At 40.5% G+C, this 24,320-nt stretch overlaps 1 protein-coding gene across 2 annotated transcripts; it reads left to right on the forward strand.

Moving 5' to 3' along the window:
* Window positions 1-2,777: 2,777 nt before the first annotated feature.
* On the forward strand, window positions 2,778-24,066 carry frmd4bb (FERM domain containing 4Bb). Of its 2 annotated transcripts, XM_030056368.1 has the most exons (24): window positions 9,878-9,961; window positions 11,309-11,374; window positions 11,697-11,791; window positions 11,892-11,984; window positions 12,466-12,550; window positions 12,913-12,969; window positions 13,071-13,093; window positions 13,687-13,770; window positions 13,967-14,032; window positions 14,397-14,454; window positions 14,542-14,628; window positions 16,451-16,527; window positions 16,733-16,871; window positions 16,971-17,112; window positions 17,449-17,582; window positions 17,781-17,897; window positions 18,236-18,464; window positions 18,573-18,626; window positions 18,745-18,886; window positions 19,122-19,289; window positions 20,194-20,978; window positions 21,871-22,009; window positions 22,504-22,630; window positions 23,125-24,066. In XM_030056368.1, exons 1-23 carry the CDS (start codon window positions 9,905-9,907, stop codon window positions 22,625-22,627), a joined length of 3,021 nt encoding a protein of 1,006 aa, XP_029912228.1. In that variant the 5' UTR covers window positions 9,878-9,904; the 3' UTR covers window positions 22,628-22,630; window positions 23,125-24,066. The 2 variants fall into 2 exon arrangements, with proteins under 2 accessions (XP_029912227.1, XP_029912228.1); XM_030056367.1 differs by lacking the exons at window positions 9,878-9,961; window positions 22,504-22,630 and adding an exon at window positions 2,778-2,864.
* Window positions 24,067-24,320: the final 254 nt, after the last annotated feature.

Genomic DNA, 24,320 nt, shown 5'->3' on the forward strand with positions numbered 1-24,320 from the left:
GTCATTTTGACTGATCCTGATGACTTGTGCTCTAGTCTTCTGCGATGTGTACTGTGCTTGTGTTTGCTTAAATGATCTGTGCACTAATATTTGACTATTCTAAAAAGTAATTGCAGTCGTGGGAAACTGTGCAAATAACTCCTCAGCGAGTCATGGGTGAAATATATTGTGACAGGCCTATCAGTCAGAAAGATATGATCTGACGACTACTGTCAGCCTGGCTTCATTCAAGACTGTGTAGCTCTGGAGGTTTAGCACTCACCTAAGACTTTTGAATCAATTTGTCTAATGTCTTCACAATAAATTAAGTGCACTAATATACAGTGTCTCATTTAGCAAAAGTATCCTACCTCACATGCAATATGCATGCGAAACATATTGCATTTTTCATTGTGTAATGTAGCAAATGAAACTTTGATAAAAAAAAAAAAGGATGATGATGTGGGGAGTGCTCTTTGTGAGATTATTTTTGATGAGGACTTCCCTCTTTTTTTATACAACAGTTGTTCTCTCACTTCAGCTTACAAATACTGTAACATTCTTGGAGAAAACATAGCCCAGAATATACTGCAGAATTAAAAATGTAACATTGTGCAAAATGTCATAACAATTCAAGGGAACTAATGGCATACAGCTTACTAATGACATTACCAGTGTTAGCAGTGCTGGAGTAGTAAATTCGAGTTATTACAAATATAAACTGTCTTCAGGCTGAATAAAAGTATCCCAGTTTCCTAGATGTATCCAGAGTACATCTTGCCATTGACCGTAGACTTGTCGACTTGAAGAGGATAATGAGGGAATCATGCTCTTTTGTTTACGTGAGCATTTTGCTGTAAGGAGGAGACTCACTGGACAGATGGTTTGGAGGTTTGCATAATGAGATACTTATTCATGTCTGATGACAGAAATCCAAGAGCGAGGGGGGTGGGGAAGCCCTGCTTCCCAAATGTAAAGCATTTACTGTAGACTGGCAGGATACAGTAGCAATCCAACTCCTCAGCTCATCAGTCATCCTCCTGGCATATCGATGCAAAATGCAGGTCATCACTTTATCCATCTTAAGCTTCCTAAATATATATCTCTGGAATAGCTTAAATTTTTTAAGCTTTAATAATGATTTTCTTTGGAAAATTACCCAATAATTAGAGAGCGATCAATATTTCAGGAACACCTTCACACCTGATTGGGAATGAATATTACATGTGTAACCCACACCAGTCGTCTGGCTCAACAGTCTTGTGTCTTTTGTATTGTAAATGTCAAAGAGGGTAAATAATGAAATGCAAAATCAACTAATTAGGGTGCTTGGCAGCATAGCAACATCCACCAATTCTTCCACATAATTATTTAAATTTGTGCAAATTTGTCAGTTGATTGAATTTTCTCTTTAATAAAGAAATCTGATCACTGATCGAGTTTTGAACATCCAAACTGATGAAGCTTTAAGTTTTCTTATGTAATTACTGCTTTACTTCATCATACAACTGTTTCCATGAAATTTGGTACACATGTTCTTTGTTCTATGCTTGTCTGTAAAGTAATTTTCATATTTACAAATGAGGGCATTTAGAATGTCAAAAAAATGTAACCTCCAGACTGATCATGAAATATCATAATGTGGTCCCAATATTTTTGGGTTTCATCATTTATCAGAGAGTAACTGGTTGAAACTGGTGCTGATGGCATATTGCACTGTGTACACAGACATCAAAGAAGTTTGAGCTGTCAGTGTTTGTTGGATTGCTCTTTCATTTGCTTTAGGATTATGCATGCCCAATTGCATCTTCTGCAACAGGTCATATTTTTATTTTTTCCCCATGTTCATTGGTCTCAAGCCATAGGCTATATTATATATTTTTTTCTCTATAGCCAAGGACTACTAAAAATACTTTTGTGAATATGTCTAAGTGGTACATATAACAAACAAACAAATAAACAAACACAGACAGACAGAGACAAACACGTCTTATTGCTTAGATGAAGCTCTTACCCACAACATTGTAGATAATTCACTTTAGTCTTCTTTACTAGCTAATTACTTTAAAGTAATTCCATATTTTTCACAAGGATAGTAAATTAATACACATAAAAATTGCATACTGTACAGTGCAGTGTTGAAACAGTGATAGGCCTACAGCAGATAAAAATGACATGATATTGCCCACAATAAAATCTCATTAAACCCACCATGAACAAACTCTAAGTCCCTATGGGAACAGGCCTTTTTCATTAATGTTATAATGATAATACCATAGCACATGAAAAAAATTATGATATCATTATTATAAACCCAATGTTTGTTACAATATACAGACTTGAAACCTCGATGGGCTATTTCTACAAAATAAACACATAAATAACAACTCGTGAGGGATATTCTAATTCTAATAATCTGCAATGGGCTTATTTTGCCCTATGTACCTATGTGGTGAGACAAACTTTACGCTTAAAAAAAAGAAGCTATTGTCATATTTGAAATATTGACTCCAAGCAGGGCAGCTACAAAATGTGTTGAATTAAAGTGGTGGTTTTAATGCATTTATGCCTTTTCATTTCCCTGCCATTTCATTATTAGGCTTCCAGGCAGGCGGTGTGAGACGAGCCGGTGGCAGCTGCTGGATGGGAGGGTGGGGTGCGGGGCTTGTTCACATAATAGCCGGCGGGTGAAGGCGTGGTGAGGGAGGCTGAATACACGGCTAGTGTGCGCTATAGTAGTACAGGAGAATGAACATGGCCAGCGATAGCGCAGCAGCACAGGCTCGCCGGGAGCAGACCGAGGAAAGCTGAATGGGTCATCAGCATGCAGGGGAAGCTCTGCCTTATCAACACCTAAGTGGGATATAAGCTGCAGCGGCGGAAAGGTAAGGCTGTGTGAAGTGATAGAGCTGATTTATTCCCCTATGAGAGAGACAAAGTAGACTGAGTTATACGTGCGTGTGAACGGCAGAGGATCAATGAACCACTGTACCTTGTAACGCCATGGGTTTGGCTCTCACTGTCATTGACTGGTGTGTTTTCCTCAGCCAAACACTGAGTGTTATCTTATTTGCCACATCTGCCGTGGGGCTCAGGTTGAAACCATGCATGTACTGTAAAGGAGCATACAGCAGCATATTCATTGTTCTCTCTGTGGTCAGTGGCAGGTGGCCCTCGCATAGTCTTTTTATTCTAGGCAATGCAGTGCTTATTATAAAGGTGCAAAAAAAATGTGAAACAAAGGGTTGTGTGCAAGTTGAAAAGGACTTACATTCATTTTACAGTGTGATAGAAAGTACATGTAGCTAGTTGGATCTACTGCTTAGTGCCCATTTCCAAGGCTAGGCTGAATCTAACATGCTGTACAGCAGGAGGCACAGGAGTGAGCACACAATGTGGTAAAGATACACTGGCTTTAGAGATGTATTGAATATTGAGCCTGGCACATGAATCATCATTTCATAATTTCCAAAGGGTTGTGTGAAGCACACCTGTGTCAAAGCCATGACAGCAGCGTTCATCATATTTTTATGGCCCTCTGTGACGCTTTGTGCGTAAAATCTGCATGTTCTGTTTTGTATTATATGTGGTTTCATGAGTCATTCATACTGTGCAGCTCCACAGCCTCTGGTTACGTAGCAGAGGTGTATTTTCCTGCTTACCCAAGGACGTTACACCTCTGGTAGTCATTATGGTTTCTGCACAAGTAGTTCAAAGTAGTCACCTGGCAAATGACGCGATAGTACACGGGGTTACGCAGCTTCATTGTCATTTGTTTGTTGTTCTGTTTGGTTGTGATGTTCAATTTATGTTTAGTCTTGTAATAGAAAAAGATGTCGACTTAAAACATAGCAGGAGGTTGTCCTTTGGATGTTTTCTCGGAGTTGCAGGAAGACACATATATTGCCTGTATGTATTTAAAGCACAATGCATTGTAAACAGGAACTGTTTGACAGTTTCTTCTCTATGACACTGGTCTCTAACGTGACACTTATTGCTCTTCCTAGCTACGTTGGAAAGGATATCCTGCTGAGATTAATGTCATGTAGCACTATGGCTGGCTATTGTCTCTCTTCTGGCAAACTTCTAGAAAGAGGAAAAGACCACTGCACGCGTGTTTTGGGGTTAAAATAGCCCCTTCAGTCGGTGTGTAGGATAGAATCCATCAGAATCTGACACACAGGCCACAGTTGAGCCCCCTCCAGTTTGCTTCCCTTGCTTGTCAACATGCAAACTTGACAAGTAGAGATGCTGCCTCACCTCCATGATGCTCCTCAGCAATGAAATGTTGTAAATATTACTCCTAGTGTCCCAGGCAGCACTCAGTTAACAACCTTCATGTTAGATACTATAGCCTCCAGAGAGTCACCTCAGAAATGTGCTACGGTAAGAGAGACGAGTCTATTTTTAGGAAAGGCAAGTTATCCTATATTCATACATTTCTCACAAAGGGAATGCACAGGAGAGCAGTAACACTTGGGGCTTAATGACACAGAGTGGTGCCCAATACTGATGGAGAGATGAAGCCAGTTGAATGACATCATCACATCATGAGCATGGTGCTGTCAAAAAGGTGAGGACTCTGAATACCAACTGATTACAACACAGCCAGTGTCAGCAGTATTCCTGTTACATACTGTCATCCAGGTGGCTTTCACAGGGTTTTCGATAGATAGTCACCTAGTCTAGGTTATATAATGTACTGGTGTTCAATTTTCCCCACACATTCACATCCCTGTCTCCGCTCCTCTCCCTCGGGCTCTGCAGAAAGTCATTGCAGTTCCTGATGTTGAAAGCCTGCAGTCCCTTATAGTAGGACTGTCAAAGAGGACTGCTCTGAAACCCCAAGAATGGTCCTGAAGCAGAACTGTGTTAGAGCAGGGGAATATATCAATATTACTGATATCGTGATATGAGAGTAGATATCATCTTGGATTTTGGGTATCTTAATATTATGATGTAAGTGTTGTTTTAAAGGCTGCATTACAGTAAAGCGATGCTGTTTTCTGAACTTGTTCGACTGTTCTAGCTGTTCCATTATCATATCTTTAGTTATGATGGTTTAGACAAAATCTCTTTGTTTAAGTGTCTTATAGAAGCACCAAAAGTCATCCCCTCAGGATAGTTACAGTATCGATATCGTCAAACATGTTGCGATATTTTATTTTGTTCATATCACCAAGGCCCACTTGGTGTTTTGCAGTGAGATGCTGCGTTCGTTGATACAGTTCAGGGCTTTCTGTAATGAGACATCACTGACCAATAAAACTAGAGACGTTTTAATGCTGATGCCTTGTAGCTACAGTAAATGGACAACCCAGACAGAGCCCTAACAGTTTGACCTTACATACTGTACATGATATTAATTACAGCGCTGTCATGACTGGAAAATGAAATCACTTGCTACTGTAATCACCATACCTGACATTATAGGCACTGATCAACAATAAAGTATCTGGGATCTACATGTTAATATGCCGTAAACAGAAAACAAACTTCTCCTCTAAGCCCTCCTTGCGAGGACATTGAGTTAAGTTAAGCGTGGTTTATTCTGTTTTTAGATAATGAGCGTCCTCATTATCTTGGTTCAGGTTTTAGATGGTACAGCGAAGACAGACAGGAAACAGTAGGAAGAGATATAATTGAACTTCAAAACCCATGCATCTGTCAGTGCGCATTACAAAAACAGGATAAAACAGATAGCTCATAAAAATGCTCAGGGATAACATTTCAATGAGGAATTATAAATAACGGGAATCATGAATTTATTCTTCTGCAAATAAATAAATATATATCCTGTTGAAGAGGAGATGTCAGGTATTTCATAGCGGCCAATGCTGTGAATTTATCTTGAACTTTTACATTTGTTTATGTATTTACATGTTGTTTTTAATGTTAAAATAAAAATTGGCTAGTGTGCTGCCTGTCTCATTATTCTGACAAATCCATATGGTAGCCCGACATAGTACGTCGGCAATTCAAATCTTGCATCATATGCAGCTGTCTTATTGATTTTTTAACTCTCGAAAATGTGTTTGCATGACTCTGTTGCATTTGACTATGTTAATGTAGTCAAAATCTTCACTGAAACTCATGCCAATGGATTTCTTGATTGCCAGATAGTCTCCATGAAAAAAAAAGAGGATTGAATAGCTGAATCTCTGTACTGAACAGCCAAATTTGATTTGACTGACAAAATTCTAAGTCATGTACAGACTTATCATGTCATCCGAAAGCGCAAATACTGCCTCTTCTGACGATATTTCTTTTCTTAATGTCTGAACATAATCAAGGACCCTCAAGGACACTTCAACATTATAACACATCTCTCACCACAGCAGCTGACACTCAGTGCAAACACTCTGTACACAGCTACTCTGAAGTGGATGCAAATTGATCGCAACTTTAACTGGTTCCATTATGATAATATTACCAAGACTAGTTTAAATATGTGTAATGCTATTACTATTATGCTGCTAATGCTGCCATGCTACACAGAAGCTGAAATGAGAGAGCTGAAAGAGTGGCTATTACTGTGGCTACTAATAGAGTACTGCTACTTCCCATATAATCTGAATTATGTGCCACAACAGAGGTACTTAAACCTTTAGGACAGCCACCACCTAATCTATCACAAGTCACTGCTGCCTAAATACATGCGCTTTTCACAAATAGGGATGAGGATGTTAACAGAAAGCTATGCTGCATGATGACATCATTCACATGAATCATTTCCCATCAATGCGGCCTTCCTCTGAATAAGAAAGCAGCTATTATAAAACAACAGAATTTATATTTCTCTGTGTTCTGATTTTTGTAATATCCTGACCCCCATTGTGTTGGTGAAGTTTCCGGATATCACAAACACTCTGAATGGTTCTCTTTGGGAGATGCAGGCTGATAGGTTCCATTTGAGCCCTGACAACATTAGTCAGGATGAGATACAGTATCAGATCAGGAAGAATGTCCTGCACTCTACCCCTCACCTCACAGTCTCTGCAACCACAGGAACCAGGGTCTCTTACAGGACCTGTACGCTCAGTAATGTTGCCTGTAGCGTTTGCCCTGGCATGGACTTAATATTTTTAGACAGCTAGTACACATACTGCAAGCATCCTGTGCTTGAGATTCCTGCTGAAGAGCTGCAACCCTATAGCTTTGTATCATTCTAAGACAAGAAAATATAACCCGACTTATTTTGCATTGTACTAGTTAAAATAGCCGATTTGAATTTAAACAAATTGACTCGAAGTGACCGTTGACCCTACAGGTCTCAATGTCATCACCAGTCAGGATCAGCTGGCAAAGGTCACTTCATAGATCAGCAGCAGTCACAGAAGGGGATTTGCTTTTTGTGCATCCATTTGTGCCATAGAATCACACATGAACTGGAAAATATGCTGGAGAACATCACAGTGTATTGGAGAGAGTGTCCTGTCAGTGGGCCTGTTTCCAGTTTCTTCGGCTTCTTGTCTTTGTCTCTGTGGGAGAATCCAGTGACCAGATACATGGTTGTGGAGTTCATCCTGTGAAAACACACTTCTCCAATTACTCTTAACAATCACAGTCGGGCTGCAATGGTTTCCGTGTTGTTTTAAAGAGTATAATGTAAAATAGTTTGTGTAGAATAGTGTCAGCTGATGTATCCCTGGTTTGTGTGATAGCAGCGGGTGCGCTCGGAGGAACATGTAAGCATAGAGAGCAGACATTGGCTTGTGTGTGAGACCAGCTTTCATCAATAATGCATGTGCATAGGAAACTGAGATAAGATAGGTTTCAGTCTGTACATGACATTTAACCGATGTGACGTGTTAAACACTGGGAACCAGGACAAAGAAATTCTCCTGCTTGTTTCCCGTACAATTTTTCATCTTAATTTTTTACTGTTCTCTTTTGATTTTTAGCTTAAAATAGAAATAGGGTTGAGGAATTGTACTTGTCAAAAGATCGTTGGATTTGTAAATGCGACAATATTTTTCAACATAATTCTGTATAAAAAATGAATGTGGTTATTCACATCTTGTATTTTCCATCATTTCTCGTGTTATTTCTCATGTTAACATTTCCACTGGCAGGTGCTAAAAGAAGCCGCTACAAGCATGATTCATCTTTCTAAACAGCGTTAGCACCTTACAAGAAGGCCACATCTGTGCCTCCTACAAATGTATACTGGGATATTTCACAGTAGCACATTATAACAAGCTGTCTATACCAGCCAACCTCAGGCCGCAGACTATGCCCACCCTGCGGCGCACTACTGGATGAGCGCCTGTCTGTCCAGTCTCTAGAGAGACAAGCACAAAGACTGACATTTCTTTCATCTTTCCCCGCTGCTGCTTCTCCATGAAGTTCTAATACCTGTTTTAACCCCACAGGCCCAAGGCCGGTCTTTTATTGAGGGTGAATAGACTGTTTTTGGTTGACTAAGCAGCACTGTCTGCTGTGCTGTGGGCAAAATCACCAGCTCTGCCTCATACAGATACAGCAGGAGAAGTCAAGTCAAGGTTTAAATAATTCCCAGTTGCTGGTGACTACAGCGCCACATTATTTCTCATATGAGAGTGCATAAATTTCAGATTACATTAATCAGTGGGCATTTGTAAATTCTAAAATTAATATGTTTGCTTGATTTGGGTTTGAAATGAGACTCTTTTGGCTGTGAGGTTTGCTGTGTCCCGTGAGATATAAATAGCGGATCTTGTCACTGAGATGATAGATGATATAGATTCCCAAAGTCTTACCTGGTTCTCCAACTCAGTTCATCTATATTGCATAAATACCAGTCATCCAAGCTGGATCGCCTTTTCCACTGCTGAGCTAATGACTGCTTATGGAAATCCCTCAGTAGTGTGTGCTTGTTTAAGGGGCCATTTTCTCCCTGTGAATTCTGGCTCCACACACAAAAAATAATAAATTCTGCACCATCTAGTGGCCAGCACTTTTACACGCCTGCAGCTGCATGCTCTGCTCCATCTGCACTATAGTGGGGTACTTATTACAAAGACAAAAAAGTCATCCCACTATATTGCTGCCGTGACTACATCAAACTCAGATCAATACGACAATAGTTTTGGTGCATGTCACTAGCAGCCATACTCAGAATTAATTGGATTAATTGAATACGCACTTTTAATTTATAGTATGAAAGACAATTTATAGCTGTGGCAGTAAAAAACAGAGATGCTATCTAGGGGCTGTAATTGACAAAGTGCTCATTAAAACTATACCACAAATAATTTATAGGAGTGAGTGGGTGAGTTCCCTGTTCATGGAGCAGGACAATTTGTTTAATATTTTTTTTTATTGCTGAGGAAGCAGTACATGAATGGGAAGTATAATGCTTATTAAAGCTTATATTTGAGCTGTTTGAAGCAGTTTCTTAGTGGACATCTACAATCCTATTGTAATCAAATAGTTTTATACATTGCTCAGTGAAAACAGACAGGAAAATGAGGTAAGAGAAACCTGATATATGGATTCAAACCCATTCAACCACTATATGGTGTATGGATGAAATAAAACTGCTCAAAAATTTCTGGGCAAATAAAAATCTGTATTAGCAGACAGTGTAGACATGCTTCAGTTGCTCACATTGGAGCCAGCTAGTTTGTGCCAGCTGGTGTGTGTATTAGCCAGCCATATTTCCCTTATAACCTATGTTCACTGGGGCTTAGTGGGAAAGGAGTAAACCCTAAACTGAAAGGCAGCAGTCAGGAGACTGACCCAGACGGTGCTCATTAGGTCAGCTCTGATGTTACGCAAACTGGCCAGGGTACAAGACGTCACTGGACCTGGCGAGGGCCCGGCTGTCCAGAGTCAGAGTCAGTAGCCTGGATGGAACAAGTTGCCGGTCAATCCTGAACGGCTGGGGTCCTGGCCCGGCACTAACAGTTTCATGGTTTGGATCCAAGACTCTGATTAGAGGATGAGGCCTGGCCAGGGATGCATCCACACCTGCACCCTCCCTGGGGAGGTTTACCAGGTAAAACAACTGCTTGGTTGACTCCAGGTGTTACAAGTCGTGATCAGCCTCATCCTGCTGGATAAAGAGGCTTAGTGTGTTGTGTATCGTTCGGTTCGTGAGCAGGTTTTGTAGTAAAACTGGTTAACCTGAAACTGTCATTTTTGGTGGCTGCTAGATTTATCAGATGTTGTACAGTGTGCCTCCTGTGTGTTCTACTACATCAACCTGAATATATCAGAGGGAGGTTTGCTCAAAGGGCATAACAGTCATGATGAATATCTTACACAAACATATAGTGATGTTTCCTTCCTATACTGTAGGAATATGAGACTGAAAATACTGGATTTCATGTGTGCTGAGTTTTGCCAGAATCTGATATGGCGCTGTGGTTAACGTTGTTGTCTGAACATTTGCATGTTGGTTGGAATTCGCTGCATAAATGTTACTCTGTATGGAGAAAAAAGGAAAAAGGTGATTTTGAGGAACAATGTAGACATTTGTATACTCAAATAAAGAAAAGGCTCATGGGCTGAAAGAGCAAAGTTAAATGTAAAAGACTGAAAATGTAAGAACCTCAAATCCTTGGTTTGGTTACCATAGTAATAAATCCTTGAGACAATGGTTTTATTGTCATTAACAACGTCAAGTTTTTTTTTTTTTTTTTTTTTTTTTTTTTCCCCTTTTAAAAGGATCATTGTATGTACCAGTCAGGTTCATACTCTGTATGGATCCTTTCTGATAGAATTTCTGTATACAAACAAATTCCCTCTTACAGATGCATGATGTCATTGGCTTATTTTTCTATATTTCACTACTAGTTGTAGGAACATTATGAAAAATGAGGGTCTTATATGTACTACACTTCCATAATGGTGAAAATTTACCAATAAACAAGGCCTGGGCAATATTTTGACATTATATTGATATCATAATAAGAGAAAAGATATTGTAATTGTAATATAGTGACATAGTGTTGTATTTTTCCTGATTTTTCCTGATTTTAAAGGCTGCATTACTGTAAAAAGATGCAATTTTCTGTTCTAGCTGTTCTATTAGTTGCCTCTATCTGCTTGGTTGTCATATCCACATTACTAATGATTGCTTATAAAAGAAAAATAAATAAAATATAAAAACTCTTGTGTGTAAAATATCTCTTGAAAGCGCAGGTAGTCAGTCCTACGATCTCATCACAATATTGATGAGATATTGGGATCAAGATATTGTGATAATTGATTTTGTGCATATAGCCCATCCCTACAATATGCAGAATCTCTATATTACCAGTGGTAATATAGAGATATAGAGATGGAATATCATGCAATTTGTGTCACAAGCCCTGAACTTCCTCTTTTCCTTGGACTGCAGATGACAGAAGGCAGAGTGTGCCAAGTGCAGCTGCTTGACGACAGGAAGCTGGAGCTGCTGGTTCAGGTATGATAGCACCTGATGCAAAAATAATATTGTGGCAGCAACATTTGTGTGACATGATGTGATGTGATGAGATAAATTGTATTCAGTGGGAATATACGTAGAAATGTGCAGCAAATGATCCAGCATCGGGTGGCTGAGTCATTAGTGGAACCAGCCCTTCAAACTGTGTTCAGGTGCTAAGCATCTGACTTACTGAATTGTCATTGAGCAAGACACTCTGTCCTTAGCACAGCACTCCAGGGACGCTGCTCTGTAGCTGGTCTTATATTATGTTTGGTTTCAGACTGAATAGCTGTTACTGACTCTAAATCCCACTCCGTAGCCTAAGCTGCTGTCACGTGAACTGCTCGACTTGGTGTCCTCCCATTTCAACCTCAAAGAGAAGGAATTCTTCGGACTAACGTTTGTTGATGACAAGTATGTAAACGGTTCTGTTTGTGTTTACAGTTATTTGTATATGAATGTGTCTGTTCACAAGAAGCATTTATCTGACACTTCAGTGTGTTTGCTCTTGCAGTGGTCAGTGTAAGTGGCTGCAGATGGACCGCAGAGTTCTTGAACATGACTTCACGAAGAAGACGGGGCCCATTGCCCTCAACTTCCTGGTCAGGTAAGTCTTCCCCTCCCCATGCAGATCACATGCACTCCAGCAGGGAGCAGCACTCTGCTGACTAGGGGGTGTTTTTTTTTTCTTTAACAGCTGTTTATCAGTGTAGCAATGGTATCCGTCCTGGCCACAATCTTTACAATACATCATGCGCTGTTGCTTTTATCCCCTGGATTTTTATGCAAATTTTGGCTTATTATTATCCTTGGTGGTTTACAGATTTGTATTATACATGCTACAATTTTGTCCCAGTCACCACCCCTCCCCTCTCCCACCATTCCTCAAGCTGCTTACACTCTTGAAAATTACATACTAGGCAGAGAAAAGCTCAAACTGAAGGTATTATGACCTTTTAAATAGCACCTGGTTTTTCATCGGCCTATCCATGATGTATGTCACTTTATTTGATAACAACAACAATGTGAAAAATTACCTCATAATTTAATTCTGATTTTTTATGTGTGTTTGCTGTCATCATTTACAGGTTCTACATAGAAAACATCACCCAGCTGAGGGATATCATAACAGTGGAGCTGTTCTTCCTGAATGCAAAATCTGCTGTCTACAATGTAAGTGTTTGTGGTTGCATTGTTCTTGAGCTGGGAACAATGAAGAATCATCCTGCTAGTTTTGGTTTGTCAGAAGGTCAGGGAGTCACTGATGATTCACTGTCTCTGTCCCCTCGAAGCAATCCCCCAGCCCTCAGCTCAGACAGACAGTGGCTGCAGGGCAATGTTTGCTCTCTGCTGGCTGGAATGTTAGGCAAGCGGTTGAGAAAGCGGACATGAACGGTGGTTTATTTCGAGAGTAGGTTACTCATCAAAACAAAGCAGATACTGTTTCTTGGTGTAGAAAGTCGCTCATAATACAACAGACTAGCTTTCCTGCACTCTATTTATGCTTGATTCTAATGCACTTTTATGTCTCTCAGGGGATTATAGAGGTGGAGAGTGAAAATGTCTTCAAATTAGCTGCAAGTGCTTTGCAGGTTAGTGCCTTTTAACTGCCTGAAATGACTGCATTAATTGCTGCAGCTATAAAAACATGAAAGCTTGCAATCTAATAACATGTTGTTTTTTTTGTCACTAGGAGGCTAAGGGAGACTACACAAGGTAAGAACATATTATCATCTAGGTAAGAGGTATTTAACCGCAACAGGGGAAGTTAATAATGACCGTTTAACACAGTGATTCAATAGTTCAGTTGTTCCTACAGAGTCCAGAAAACAAAAATCAATAGCAGTGGTGTGTGAGGGCTACCACAGACAGCTGATGACCTTGCACCAGTCAACTAATGAATCTCATAGTGCTGACAGAAGCCATGTATTGCAGAGTGGAGATGGCTTTACATTGCAAACTCAATTGTGTTTAACAGAGCTGCCTTTAGCAAGTGTGCATATAGTGTTCAGGGGGAATACCACAGATCTTTGTGCATGTTGGCACCTGGCCTTTACCAGCTGCAGGAATGAGGTGGTTTGCTGCCTTTGTTCACTATAGCAACTTCTTTATCAAGGAGCCTTGTAAGATAGGAATAAAGTAGCTTTGTTGCATGTGGCTGAGCTCAACAAGTGGTTATTTACGTTATGTTGAAGTCTATTTTCAAAGCCGAACCACTTGAAAAATGCAGAAGAACTGCATCATTGCATATTATATCCCTACCGTTAGCTCAACTGTAAAACCTAGTTGTCACATTTTTTTTGTTTCAGTGATGAAAACACCAGAGCTGACCTAAAAAAGCTTCCAACTCTTCCTACCAAAGTGCTCAAGGAGCATCCATCACTTGCGTACTGGTATGTTTATTGGAAATTTTGAATGCACACATCAAGAAGGCTTGTTGATTTAAAACCAGGGAGTGAACAAAAGTTTACTGTTTTTAAGGTCATACATGCAACACTACACTATACAAATTATGCCCAGTGATACCCTGCAGTGATGATGTGCAGCTGTTTTAGAGTGAAAAGGTGTTTTGTGAATGTGACATTACAGTGAGGATCGTGTGATTGAACACTACAAACAGCTGAAAGGAGTCTCCCGAGGACAGGCCATCGTGCAGTGAGTATTGGAAAAACAATAAGTGTACTCTCCGCGGCCAGTTCACCACAAGTCATCAGAAAGGGAACATTATTTCGCCTCGACTTCATAAATCTTTCTCTCACCTCCACCAGAGCTCACTCTCTCTCTCTCTTTCTCCCTCTCTTTCTCTCTGGCACTCCTTTTCTCATCTTCTGTTAGAAATCAATACCCACCCGTGGTCGCTGGCTGACCGGTGAATCATTGTGATTCACTTGAGTGCATAGGCATCTTTCGAGATATCACATTCTCTCTGTTAGAGTACCAGCTTTTGATTCCAATGTAAACCACATGCAGATGTTCTCAAAACAGCTGGTGGGTTTAATAAAAATTGTTCTCATTCTAGGTATCTGACTTTAGTGGAATCGCTGCCCACGTATGGTGTTCATTATTACGAAGTTAAGGTAAGGCCTCTGCACTGATTCATGGAAAAGGACAGCTGTTGCCTGCTGAAATTGAGTCGGCCACCAAACCGTGCTCTTGCTTCACAGGACAAACAGGGGATCCCATGGTGGCTTGGAATCAGCTATAAAGGAATCGGACAGTATGATTTGCAGGATAAACTTAAACCAAGAAAGGTAAATATCCAGTTATGATGTGGCTCAGTTTCTAAAATGTCTCCGCTGACTTTCTGCGCTGTCTTTCTGCTTGACTTTTTGCACTGGAGGAGTGTCGACATGATTGAACAGGGCATGGATAAGGGTTGCTCTTCTTGCACATAGCATGGTGATTCACCAGCATTAATACATGCATCATCTATTCCACTCCAACAAGGGCAGGGCCTCCAGTTCAGGTGTAGCAGAGTGAGCCAGACTTGAGAAATCAGGGCAAAATGTCAGTCCGTGGCACTGTTATGTCATTGTGATAAACACAATTCTTTAAAGTATGAACGCTGTATGTATCTTAAAACTTATCTAACTGTGACTAGTATTTGAAATTTAAATGTAGTGCTTGAGAAACATATATATGAGGTGTGAACCTGCTTTTCTTGTTCCATTGGTGTTATTGTAGCTTGTATGCTGATGGAAGAAACACCCATGTGAGTGATCTGTCAGCTATGTTGTGTGTGGCTTATATAGTGTGCTTGTGGAGCTGAATGCAGAAAATAATCTTCTGGTGTTATCAAAGTTCAAGAAGGAACAATTTACTGACAATAGCCTTCCTGGTCCAGACTTCTGTCTTAGATAGGTTGATCCATCCATACCTGCCATGTTCCTGAGCTATGTAAACAGGCCCGTGGCGAACAGCAGTTTGTTGTGGAGAGGGGAAGAGGGAGTGAGTTGGTGATGTCAGAGGGGAAAGGGGCCGGATCAGGGCGTTATCCTGCATGTTCTCACAGTACCTGAGGAGACAAGTTAGGAGCTGACAGGAGACAGCATAAAGTATGTGTTTGTGCTGAGAGCCTCAACTAGCCAACTCAACTAGGATTAAGAACGCACCAACTCAGGAAACAAGGCTTGAGAAGTCTTATACATCTTCTGGTAAGGCTGGATGGCAATACACATCTTAATATTTTTGTCTACCTGAAAATAACAAATTTTCAGTTTTGTAAAATTTTCAAAAATAATTAATTTCTACATTGTGTTACAATGTTGAAGTGATAAGTGTCCATCATCATCAATGTTTGAAAACACATTTTTTTTTTTTATCATAAAACTGTTGAATGTTCACTCATCCATACTTGACAGCTGCTATTGAATGTTATAAATGTAATATGATACAAAAGATTCCCTCAAGTGTCCATATGCAGTATGGACGATAACAATCAGTGCCACTCTGTGCTGTCTGTATAACCATTATCTGGCAGCTCATGGGTTTGTTTGGTTCAGACCGTTTCCAGACACACAGTGAGTCACTGACTGAAATAGCTTCTTCATATCTGGCTGCCGTCAGTGAGCACCTGGTGATACAGAGAGGGATGTGATGAGCCATGGAGAGTGGTGTATATTGCAATGAGTCTTTGTATAATGTCCCCTTGTGGCATTCTTCTCTCCTCTAACACCTGCATTATTGCAGACTTGGCATGACAGGCGGCCTAGACTGTAATGACAGTTCATGTTACAGCCTGGCTTTTTTAATGACTGTGGTTCAGGTATGCAAGCCAAAAACACCTGCGCTATTGTTTTTTTTTTATTATTTTTTTTTTTATTATAGTTTATTTGATGTCAGTCATGATAACTCATAGCACAGTGTTATAGATAATTTTACAATATTTTTTACAGGAATATTCAAAAGGGAGAGGTTTTCAGTTTTAAAGCCAGCATTGCTAGAACTGCAGCAGTGCACATATGTCGGGCACCATTTCAGTGTTTTAGCTCCATTTCATTTTTCTGTATTTCACCTTCTGGAGAATAGATCAATTTTTCAACCTGTTATTGTTTTTTCCATTTTTACTCTCAGCTATACCAGTGGAAGCAGCTGGAAAACCTGTACTTCAGGGAGAAAAAATTTGCTGTAGAGGTTAATGATCCACACAGGTGAGCATCAGAAGCATGTTTTATAATCTACTCTTTGGCTGTTCACAAACTTATTGTTTTATGTATGTTGTTCTTAAGGTTGCCTTTGACTCAGTGATTATTTATCCAAAGTAATCATAAGTGTCACTGAAATTGTAATTTGAGCAGAGTTTAAAACTGTGACTCAATCTCCAATTTTTTTTTTCTGGTGTATTCCTGGCAACAGGCGGGCAGTGACCAAGCGTACCTTTGGGCAAACAGGCCTCCTCATCCACACGTGGTATGCCAGCCATTCTCTGATCAAAACCATTTGGGTCATGGCGATTAGTCAGCATCAGTTCTACTTGGACAGAAAGCAAAGCAAAGTAAGTATTTTAAATGACATCACATGTTACATGTCAAACAAATTGCATTTAGCACCTATTAAAGTAACTTTTCCATTATGTGGTTTGTTACCCCTTTAGGCTAAATTAGGCGCAGCAAGAAGTTTGGAGGAAATTGCCATGGATCTGACAGAGCAGGGGGGATCGAAAATAACCAGGTTAGGAGACACTGGGTTGAAGAATAACCTCATAACAGCCAGCAACGGGAGCCTGGTATCAACAGGTTGGTCACTTCAGTTTATTTCACTTCATGTAGAGCAAGTGTCATTATTTTAAGTCCATGCTTGTGTTGCAAGGGATATTATTTTAAGTAGCATTAGCAGTAAGCAGTAGCAGTAGCAACTCAAGTGTCATGCTCACAAGTTCAGCTCTGAACTATAAACACTGAGCTGTGAATTGCGTACTGTGAATGTAAAAATAAAGGCAGCGACCTGATGTGTGAGTTCACCCTCTCTACTGGTGGCTTTATAGCACCATTATGTTTGAATATATATGCACTGTACATTATATTAGCAAGCATGCATCAATGGATAAAATTGTCCAAATGTCCTTGGCACAGGTTCTGCAGATTCTGAAGTGAGTGAGGAGCAGAAGAGGGAGAAGATCTCTGAGCTGAGGAAAAAAGAACAAGAGATCCAAGAAATTTTGGCTAAGAAAACAAAAGAGCTGAAGAAGATTTGCCTGAGAGAGGCGGTGAGAAATCTCTTTGTGTTGCGCTAGCTCTGGACTTGGATATTTTTGCTTGACATGAGCTTACAGCATAGAGCTTTTGCTGTCTTTGTCTAAGCAGGCAGATTCAGTCAGCTGAACTGCTTCTGTTAACCTGTGTTGCTGTGTGGCCAACAGAACATTTGTATTTCAGCGTCTAAGGGCTTTGCTTTGTTTGCTCAGGAGCTTACGGGCAAGCTGCCAAAAGAATATCCCCTGTCTGCAGGGGAGAGACCCCCTCAAGTCAGGCGGCGAATTGGCACCGCTTTCAAGTTAGATGACCTTTTCCCCTACAATGAGGTTTGTATTTGGTGTGGCATAATAGAATGAAGTAGCAATTCATGTCTTGTGTTCCTCTGTTTACACCTGTGTGTAATATGTTAATGCTTTATCCTTTCTGAGTATTAGCACTGTGAGCTTCTAATTTGTAGTATTTGTAGTATAATTTGGAGTACAAGCCAAATCAGTGGCTATACAGTATTCCAAATATATGGATATTTATAGGACAATAATAAGCTCTGATTGATATGAGATCCTCATTAATCTCAAGTAAATAATGAAATCAGTTAACGATAACAGCTATTATCAGATTTAATGCAATGAAACGGAAACCTGACGATGTGCTGCTCCTTATGCAGGACCCTTACCTAAGGAACCTGGAGAGCAGGTTTGCCCTGCAGCAAAAGATTGTGGAGGCAGCTAAGAAGCTGGCAAACGAGGCAGAGCTGTGTAAAACAGTCAAGAAAAAGAGGAGAAGGAACTGTCTGGACGCCATGCACAAACTCCAGCAGATAGAGGACGAAATGAACCAGTACAGAATCAAGATGGGGAAAAAGCCCACGCAGCGAGCCTCAGTGATCATTGCAGGTATGATGCAAGCTGGCAGTCACAGTATCGCCTAGATGTGTTTGTGTCACTGCCATTAACTGTCAAATTATATTCTGAGTACATGTGGAATTTCATCTCTTCCTCCAGATGAACTTGTCCGCTCAGACTGCAGCTCCCTGTCAAGTCTACCAATGGATGATGGTGAGTTAAACACATTTTGTTGCACTGAAAGAGGACCTGATTTGCTATTATTTATACTATATGCAAAAATTATTATGCCAGTGTCAGTATTCCTACCATGGGCTTTCTCTGTATCCAGATGACTCGGACAGTGCAAGTCAGAGGCCACGGTCGCGTTCAGTTCAGGGCTCCCCTCAGCTCAGTCCGATGCGTTCCCTGGGCGCTGATGTGGAAAGACAGGGATCACCAAGGGAAAATCACCACCACAAGAACCTCAGCAGGTTGGGATATAGATCACTGCCCCTTTTCCCGCTCACTAATTGCCATAAGATTTAGTTTGGAGCACAACTTGTCTCACAACTTTTTTTTTTTTGGTCTTGTTTTTGGAATGAAGCAGTGATGTTATGTTTTGGCACTGTCATGTTTGCAGCCTCATTCCTTTCCTCACCTGTCACACTTTTTTCTTTTTTTTTTTCTTTTTTTTTTAATCCTTTCACTATTACCACACCCTTTCAGATTAGCTTTGGAAGGCCAGGAGTCTTCCCACTTCTACCAGAATCCAAGAGATGTCTCCTCCACCCACAGTAGCCCTTATAAAACCCTACCCAGACCTCCTCGAGATCCACGCAGCATGCCTCCCACCCCGGTTATGACCCGCAATGCCTACAGCAGCAGCCAGCTCAGGTGTGATCACTGCTCCCAAACATAACCCAATGTTCACACCTACAGTAACCTCACCCAAATCCCTGCTTCTCCTTAACCATATCTTTAAAGGGATGGAAAACCAAATTACAATATTATCTTCAGCACTATCTTCATTATTAACCAAGATATGAGGTCCTAGAAGTCAATAACTGTAATAAAATGAGTTTTAGCAGCTGCATTTTCTGTGGTTATTCATTCCAGCAGGGCTAGGTGGGCTTTAGTTCCCCTTAGGATAACTATATTGTCACGACTTATCTGTCCTGCAAAGAGGAAAATATTCCACTTGTTACAACTGGAACTGCAACAGCATGTTAAATGTTTTTATGGCTAACATTGCTCTAGAGCTTGCTCGCAAACAATAACACTTTGGAGATTGTTTTGGTAGAACTGATATAAGTCCAAGACTGATGCCATCGCTAGCTAAAGCTCCATATGAGACTTGTTTGAACTCGCCTCTTATGATGACATTAAAATGATGAAATAGTCCTCAGTAAGATGGTGGATTTATGACCAACAATTGTTACTACTGTCAATCAAGTCAGTCAAACGGGGTGGAAGGAATAAATAAAGTTGTGTACTAGTTGGATCGCTCAACAAGTAACTTAGCCCCCAGCAAAACTGATTCCTCAGAAGACTGAGAATAAATCCATCAACAGGTCTCTCTCTGCTTCAGATTCTTGCAGTTTCATGTTTTCCACACCTAATCACGACAATAAAAAACATTTTAATGTGAAATGACGTATTTTAGTTGACTATCCCTTTAAGCTAACCTCTCACCCCAAACCCTAACCCTCATTTTAACTAATCAGTGCAGAACTTTTCCATAATTGCCTCCATTCTTCTGACAGGACCTTTAGCATAACAAATGATGCTCCCTCCTCAGGTCAGAGGGGTCCTCTCATTGCTTCAGGCATCGCAGTGGAAGTCTGGAGTCACAGTCTCGGCTAAGAAAGGAGACCGACTCGGAGAAGCCTGTTTTTATCTTGTCACCGGTGCACCGCAGCAACAGCACAGAGGCCCTGGAGGATTGTTCCTCCTACACCAGTCAGTCCAGTCTGGACTACTGTGGAGCAGCCAACTCCCAGTTCAGCACGCTGGACTCCCGAACCCCAAACATGCATCGTCTACACAGGAGAGTGGAAGTGTACGGGAATACCGGGAGTATGCCCAATTTGGTGCAGCACCCCTCTGGTTGTAGTTATGTATATGACACCCCAGCACACTATGCACCCAGTGCCTACTACGTAGCCGGCTACCCCTGTCCGGACATGGAGCCTTACGCAAACGGTGCCTACATGTATGAGAATGAGGTTGAGGGCCACTACAACGTCAACCCTTCCTACCAAATAAATGGGTATCATGGACACGACAGATACAGGCACTACAACAGTGACCGGACAGATGGTCTTTCCCAAAACCCCTACGCCACCATGAGGCCACCGCGGAGCAAGCAGGGGCCCAGGAACGAGCTGCTGGCCAAGAGTATGCAGAAGGCCTTGGTGGCAGAGCATCTGAGGGGCTGGTACCATCGCAGCGGCGGGCACAGGGAGGGAGGGAGAGGGGTGCTGGCCGGCTACGACTACGACAGCGGCTCTCAGCTCAGCCTGGGCTACCAGACCATGCCAGCTCCCTTCAGCCACTCCAGCCGTGCCACCTCCTACTCCTCAGGTAAGAGCTCATGAAAAAGTCAAGTTTATTTATATAGCCTTTCATCACTACCACTTCCTCAAATGGTTTGATAATACCCAGTGAATGAAACCAACATCCCCCAGTCAGACTATTAGTGACAGCAAATGGAAAACACTGGAAGAAACCAAGATTTTATATAAAATACAGTATGTCACAATGCATATTTATTTATTGTCTTTAGAGGTTTCTTTAACAAATGCAACATTTCATAAAATTATATTTTGTTTTAGTGTTGACTATGGTTACACATTATGTATCTGGCTGATATGAGCCTTTTAATAAATATCAGGTTTTAGCAAATCATGTTATTCACTCACTGGTAATATGATGAACGTTCTTCTCTGAACACAGCCACTTAAAAACAGTCACTTTGTAACATCTCTACACATTTTATTTATTCATAAAATTGGCCAATTATGTTTTTAGGTATGGTGGACCACCCTGCCTTGAGAAGCTGCAAAACCACTTAAGAGAATTTAATTAGTATGTATTTCAGTGTAGTTTTAATGGCACATAATGGTCTAAATGATGCTTCTAATTCTGCTAAGAATTAAATTTGCAGGGGACAAACAGAGTACTGGAAATTTTGTATTGGTACTGCTATCAGCCTTCAAAAATCCTTAATGGTCAAACCCATATATAAATACATATGTAATGGGAATGTGAGGTTTGAATATAAAGCTGTCAAAATAACATCATTGTAATAACATATTGCCATAATAATGCAGTTCTGTGAAGTATAGAAAATTGTAGTGTTGACGTTAAGGTGACTTAAGAGTGTTTCCAATAACAACACTTAAAGAATTACTTGTGAGTTACACTCTAATATTACTTGTGTGTTTTCGCTGTTTTGTTTTTCCTTTGTTTGTAGTGTCCTCAGTGGCTAGCACAGGGAACTGGCGCAACCAGCTGGCGGTGGGCCTAACAGAGTACGATTCGCCCGACACACCTCAGTACCCTCACCATGGAGCTCCCGGTGCGCCATACAGCCGCAGTCCCACACACAGCAGGTGAGGACTTCTTCATTGGCTGTAGTTCATTTAATCTCCAAACTGAAGCTGTGGAAGCAGTAGGAACTGAGTGAGAGCTCAGAATGATCACAGGTGATCACTGAGCCATAATGTAATAATTAATGGGATTTAAGCTACAATGCTGGCTGCTGTCTTAAAGATACAGTAGATATTAATGTTTTCTCCCTCCACTGCCAGAAAGCACACAGAAGTACAATCCTTATTTCCTTTGCATGCATGCCTGTTGCAGCGATAACATATCCAAGCCTTTGTTTTGTGTCTTTCTCTTTCTCCAAATGACACATTACTATTATATTTTCTCTGTATTTGCTTGAAGGGGATTTATCCTCATGTTGGCACATGTTATTTTGCTCTGCTTGTGTGACCTCAAACTAATGTTTGGGTCCTGGGATGTTTGGTTCTCCTCCTTCCTTTGTTTCTTCCCCTTCCTTCCTTCCTTCCCCCTAACTTGCTGTCCATGTTTATGTGTGCAGATTTTCTCCAGAAAGCAAAATGTCGAAGTCTGACACAATGCATAACAAATCAGATTCAGTTGAGGTGGCTGGTGCTGAGGCCACTAGTACAGATGAACCATCAGACAACCTTTCTAGCACTTAAAGGGTGAGATCAATCAGACACGGCAGGCTGCTTTGTGTCGTAGTGCCAGTCATTTTTATTTTGAGATCCCATCTCTGTTGGTGTGTCACGTCTTTAGCACTCATCATTTAATCAGATCTACCATATTTTTGTTTTCAAATCCACATTTTCATTTTGTGATCTGCTGGTTTCATACTGCTGTGATAGCAATGAAATGAAATCATTTTTTTGGCATGTCTTTTTTGTTGTAGATCTTAGCAAAGTTTTTCAGTCCTCACCTTGATGAAGCACCTTAAGTATCTCAAGGCAAGGACATGCTTGAGTGTATCTGTCACATGACTAGCAAGCTCCCATTTATCATTTGAAGCCCAAATCACATGATACGCTTCACAAATTGTGTGTCGTATTTTCCATTGTCATGCTGAAATCAAAAGCATAAGGTCATCGGTCATGTGTGTTTTTTCTTGTACAGCTGAACGACCTTTGACTGATGCATTCCTGTGCCACTACGTTTACAGATTTCACCTGGACGGAAGTTACATGAGCATTCACTGAAGAGGACCAAACCAAACACTGGCACAAACAAAGCCATCGGACAGTAGCACATGAAGGGGATGGTGAACTTGAAACATAGGCTGTTGTACACTAATTTTCTCGCTGCCATAACTCCACAACCCAGGAGATGCTCTGCCTGCTAAGTCCAGGCAGAGTTTAGATGTATGCAGTCCTCATGTTAAAGCGACCTCTGAACTCAATGATGACACTCTTGAATGACTTTACCATGTGCCTTGGATTGGATGGATTGTGCAGGCAGATGAGAATGCGGCAAAAATCACAAAATATACTGTAAGGTGTTGCACAACCATATTGGATTTAAGCATACGACGACGTAAAACGAGGCAACACTCCATACGTTTGTACTGTAGTTGGTGAATCCAACTTAACTGTATATTTTAACAACTAGCTATTGCCTTACAAAATGGTAGGTGATAGTAAAAAATGATTTCCAATACTTTCATCTCAATAAAATGTTATTAAAAAAAATGTTTTGAACATAACATCCAAAACTGGACATAAAAATTGAGAATGTTCAGAAATGTGACATGACAAAAAAAAAGAAAAAAAAAAAGAATTCACCATGCATTACAGCAGACTGTATTCATTGGATTCATATTTCTTCCTTTCTCTTAACTTTGAATCAGAATGTCAGTGTCAATAATATTGTTTATAGAACCATTTGTCTTTGTTAGTGCTGTACTGTGTTTTAAAATGCATGTTGAGAATATCAGTTTTTAATAACAGCCTCAGCCTTTTTATATCAATTGACGACCACTGCCCTGCAACCATACTCATTTGTTTTCTCACGTTTGTACAGTCAGTGTGTAGTTATATGTTGTTAGACATCGCCATAAAATGTTTTTCATCCAAACAAGGACATGAATAAATACTTGTGTGACACATATATGCATGTTGCGTAATTTCTTTAGGGGCCTTGTGTGGTTGGTTATGAACATGTACTGATTTTGTTTTGTAAATACTTCAATATGTTTGTTTTGACAACATAAGAAACTAAAAGCATGTACTTTCAGTGTACCAACTGAAAGCTATTTCTGAAGACTATGTGTCTTTGCTTGGCAACATGATCAACAAAAGGTCATACTGAAAAAAAACACCTCCTTTCCAACTGAGAGCAGCCTTTCCCCACAAGGCAAAT

This window comes from Myripristis murdjan, chromosome 7 (assembly GCF_902150065.1).
Source record: "Myripristis murdjan chromosome 7, fMyrMur1.1, whole genome shotgun sequence".
Classification (NCBI taxonomy): domain Eukaryota; kingdom Metazoa; phylum Chordata; class Actinopteri; order Holocentriformes; family Holocentridae; genus Myripristis; species Myripristis murdjan.